At 47.3% G+C, this 3,872-nt stretch overlaps 1 protein-coding gene across 1 annotated transcript; it reads left to right on the forward strand.

Moving 5' to 3' along the window:
- The first annotated feature begins 510 nt into the window (after positions 1-510).
- On the forward strand, positions 511-3,649 carry LOC136508655 (transcription initiation factor TFIID subunit 8-like). Its single transcript, XM_066503395.1, has 2 exons — positions 511-1,953; positions 2,991-3,649. Exon 1 carries the CDS (start codon positions 737-739, stop codon positions 1,868-1,870), a length of 1,134 nt encoding a protein of 377 aa, XP_066359492.1. The 5' UTR covers positions 511-736; the 3' UTR covers positions 1,871-1,953; positions 2,991-3,649.
- The last annotated feature ends 223 nt before the right edge of the window (positions 3,650-3,872 follow it).

The following is a 3,872-nucleotide window of genomic DNA, read 5'->3' on the forward strand; positions in this document are numbered from 1 at the left end:
ACAAAAACGGCTAAGACTCCTCTACTATTCATCAGAAAATGGTTCCTTTACTTAAAGTGTTTGGTATTGTTCCTCCGCAAAAGCTGTTGTTGGAGTCAGAGGCGGAGCCTTTCTAAACATATCTGATTTAAGTCTTTGTAGACAAGATATTTGTGGTCATTTATGCCCTATTTGGTAGGGCTCCGACTCTGGCTTCTCCGAAAGAGCTCTACCAAACGATTTGTAGAAAACCGTTTTTACGTGAAAACAAAGAAGCTGGAGCGATGTTTTGGAGAAGCCATGGCTCCGGCTCCTCCGGAGAAGCCCCCGGAGAGAGAGGCATGCTAAACACCCCTTTAATTTGTAACTAACAAACGAGCACTCGTGAATCACTTGTAATTGGACAGGGGTGAGTGTCATTTCATTTCATGTAGCCATGTGCTCCAAAAGAAAACAAAAAACAAATTAAAATGGGATGATATAGCAAAATCAAAAGAAAGTGGTAAACAGAGGAAGTCCGATCTTTAAGCCTGTAATTAGAAAAATCTCGTAAAATTTTAGAAGACTTGCGAACTGAGTGTTAAATTCATCGAGGCACGCGAACTGAAACCCAAAATTATGAGATCTCTCCTTATCAGCTTGGCTGGCGGAGCTCGATTCGATGCGTTGCTGAGTCTGGGTAATCGATTCGTGCTGGGCGGCGGCGCGGTCGGAGGGATCTGAACCCTAGCGCCGAGCTGCTCGGCGCCTCGGCGGCATGAGTGGCTGGAAAGCGGGGGAGAGGAGAAGCAGCGGAGATATGAACGGCGGCGGCGGCGGCGGCGGCGGCAGCGGCAGCGGGGACGAGTTCGGGCGTGCGGTGGCGCGGGCCGCGGTGGCGCAGGCGCTGGAGGCCGCGGGGTTCGACTGCGCGCACCGCTCCGCGGTGGACGCGGTCGTCGACATCGTCCTGCGCTATATCACCCACCTGGGCCGGTCCGCTGCCTTCCACGCCAACCTCGCCGGCCGCGCGCTCGCCAATGAGCTCGACGTCATCCAGGCGCTCGAGGAGGTCGGCGCCGACACGGATGGTTTAGCGGGCGCCGCGACCACGGGCCACTGCCTCGTCGGCTCCGGCGTCGTCAAGGACCTCATGGCGTTTGTCCATTCCAAGGACGAGATGCCGTTCGCGCGGCCGCTGCCTAGTTTCCCCATCCAGCGCGCGGAGCCGCAGCCTTCTGCCAGCTTCGCGGTGACGGGGAGGGAGACTGGGATGAGGCACGTGCCGGAGTGGCTGCCTGCGTTCCCAGATCCGCACACCTATGTGAGGACGGAGGTGTGGGTTGAGCCGCCGGCGACCAAGGACAGGGTTGACAAGGTGGAGCAGGTGCGGCAACGGAGGAAAGCTGAGAAGTCCCTGCTCAGCCTGCAGCGAAGGCTGGCCATGGCAGGTGCGGATGGGTTTCGTCCAGCTGTTGCTGTGGTGCAGGATAGTGCCGAGAAGGGGAAGGAGATACAGGCAGCTGGGACGAAGAGGAATCCATTTCTTGAGTCAGCATTGTTGCCTGGAGAGAAGGATGTATCCGAGGTTGACCTGCCTCCTGAAAAGAAGAAACTCTCTGTCCTTGAGGCATTTGCGCCAGCTATTCAAGCTAGAACCATCAGGGAGATTGATGCTGGGGCAGGATTGGATCAAAATCAAAGGAGCATTGTTCCAAAAGAGAGGGCTCCAGTGCATCTTAAGATTGGATTTAGTAAGAAGCCATTAGCAGCAGCTCTGAATTCAAGAGCCCTGGACCTGAGGGAAGATCCTTCCTTCTTGAAAGAGGAAGCAAAGGATGATAAGAAGCGGAGAGCGGGCATGATATTAAGGGCATCAATGGAGAACCCACAAGAACTTCCTCAGCTCTAAAGTCATTTGTGGAGGAAGTGTGGTACCAAGAGTGGAGTCGCATCATGGTGTGATCGTAGAACTTCAGTTTCCAGAATCTTGAGGTAAACATTTATCTTGTGGTAACTCATTGGTCCAGACTGTCAATTGCTCTAGAGGTCCATGCGAATGAAACCCATGTAGTTGAAAATCCTGCGTGCGCATCAAAATGGTGGAACAATTTGCCAAATTTAGCCAGGCAAAGTAGTACACACTAGAGGATATTTCCTTGCCTATGTCTTTTCACATGTTTGTAACAGATTTCTACTTTTGTGCCCTCCGTCTTATCCCTAGTTGAGCAACTCTGCATTATGGCTTCATATGTTGCTCTTGTAGATACGATAACTTTGTTTGGTGGGAATGCCTATTTTAGTCTTTGGTTACCTACTTACCTTGTATTCCAAGTGAGATGGTGACATAGGTATCTTTTCTCTCCAAATAACAGAAACAAGATACAGTCTTTGGTTACCTTGTTTTGTAAGCCATACTGGGACATGACATAGGTATCTTTTCTTTCATTATAGCAGAAACGAGATATAGTTTCATAAGGTGCAGGATTCAAGAATCCATGCTACCAGTTGAGATGTAATGCCTCCAGGGCGTTTCCAAACATATAGTTACATTGTGCTACGCACTTATGTGCTGAATTTTTAGAGAATAATATAACTTTCCATGAAGACAAGATAATATAGCTAATGTAGCATCATTCCTTAAAAGTAAAATTCTCTCAGATGCAAAAGTAACACATCATATTGATCACTAGCAACTATAGTCTATAACTCTATATGGGTGCCATGTTTTTTCAAAGTAGATATAGCACCTGGTGCAACATTTAATAGTTCTACTGCAGTAGTAAAAAAGCCCAAAGCTAAGTAGTTCACAACAGATTTAGTAATAGTTAGGCACACCATATCAATACACCATCATACTGTTATTGCCTTTTCATGTGTCCAGAGTCAAGACCCGAAGTTTACTTCACTGAATGGATCTACGTTCTAGTAGGAATTATTTATTTTTTATGACATTCTGTTCTTTAATATTGTGGTAAATTAGCATGTCAAATAAATTATTATTCTGACGTGTGGTTTGGTGATTTCTGCAGGCCATGTTTCCGTGATACGACCTTCCTCAGAAGCTTAACCTGCACCCATCCCCGGACTCCACCTACCATTTTCCTTGAATCACCAGGCGCTGATAATTCTGCAGCGCTGTAACTGAAGTTCCACTATTTCACTGCATTGAACTTGCTTCTGCTGGTATTTCACCTTTAACTGTAAGTGGGTTGGTTCAAAGGGAGCTGATTTGTGAGGCCGTGGTTGTTCTCCCCAGACATGGCATCCAAAAGAATGATGCTCCCGAGTAACTTTCTGTAGCTGTATTCCCTGGTAGAATTGGGGAGGGATGTTTGTATAAAAGCTAACCTGATTCTTCTGACCAAGACTCGCCATAGACAGGGTTGATGTACTTAGTGGGTTACTCTCAAGAGCCAGCTTCTATATGCAGTATGTTGGCCTAATAGGGCAGTATGGCCCTCCACACCACTGCTGTGTTAGGACAAAAACACTTTCCAGATACCTGATGAAGGACACTTTTACGAGGATTGATTGATTCTAGTTGGTGAGTTGATGTAATGCTTCATAGTTGGAGACTGGGACTGTAACAACAGTGTACCATATGATTCATTCGCTTTTTTTTAGTCTAAGCTGAGCATCCCTGATTGAACTTGCAAATATTTTAGAAGGAAGCATGTTGAAATGTGTCTGGAGCTTGTACATTTGTCTGGCTGTTTGTGTGAACTGTGAAGATGTTGGGAGGTAGCATGCTTGTATGTGTTTGGAGTTTGTGCATTTCCGTGGATGTTTGTGTGAAGATCTTGAATGACAGCGTGCTGAACTGCTGATGTGTTTCTGGATCTTGTGCACTTGTCTGTCTGTCAGTAAACACAGCTAGGTCAGTGAAAATAGAGAGCACAAGAAAGAGGTAC

The sequence above is a fragment of the Miscanthus floridulus genome, chromosome 15 (genome assembly GCF_019320115.1).
Source record: "Miscanthus floridulus cultivar M001 chromosome 15, ASM1932011v1, whole genome shotgun sequence".
NCBI lineage: Eukaryota > Viridiplantae > Streptophyta > Magnoliopsida > Poales > Poaceae > Miscanthus > Miscanthus floridulus.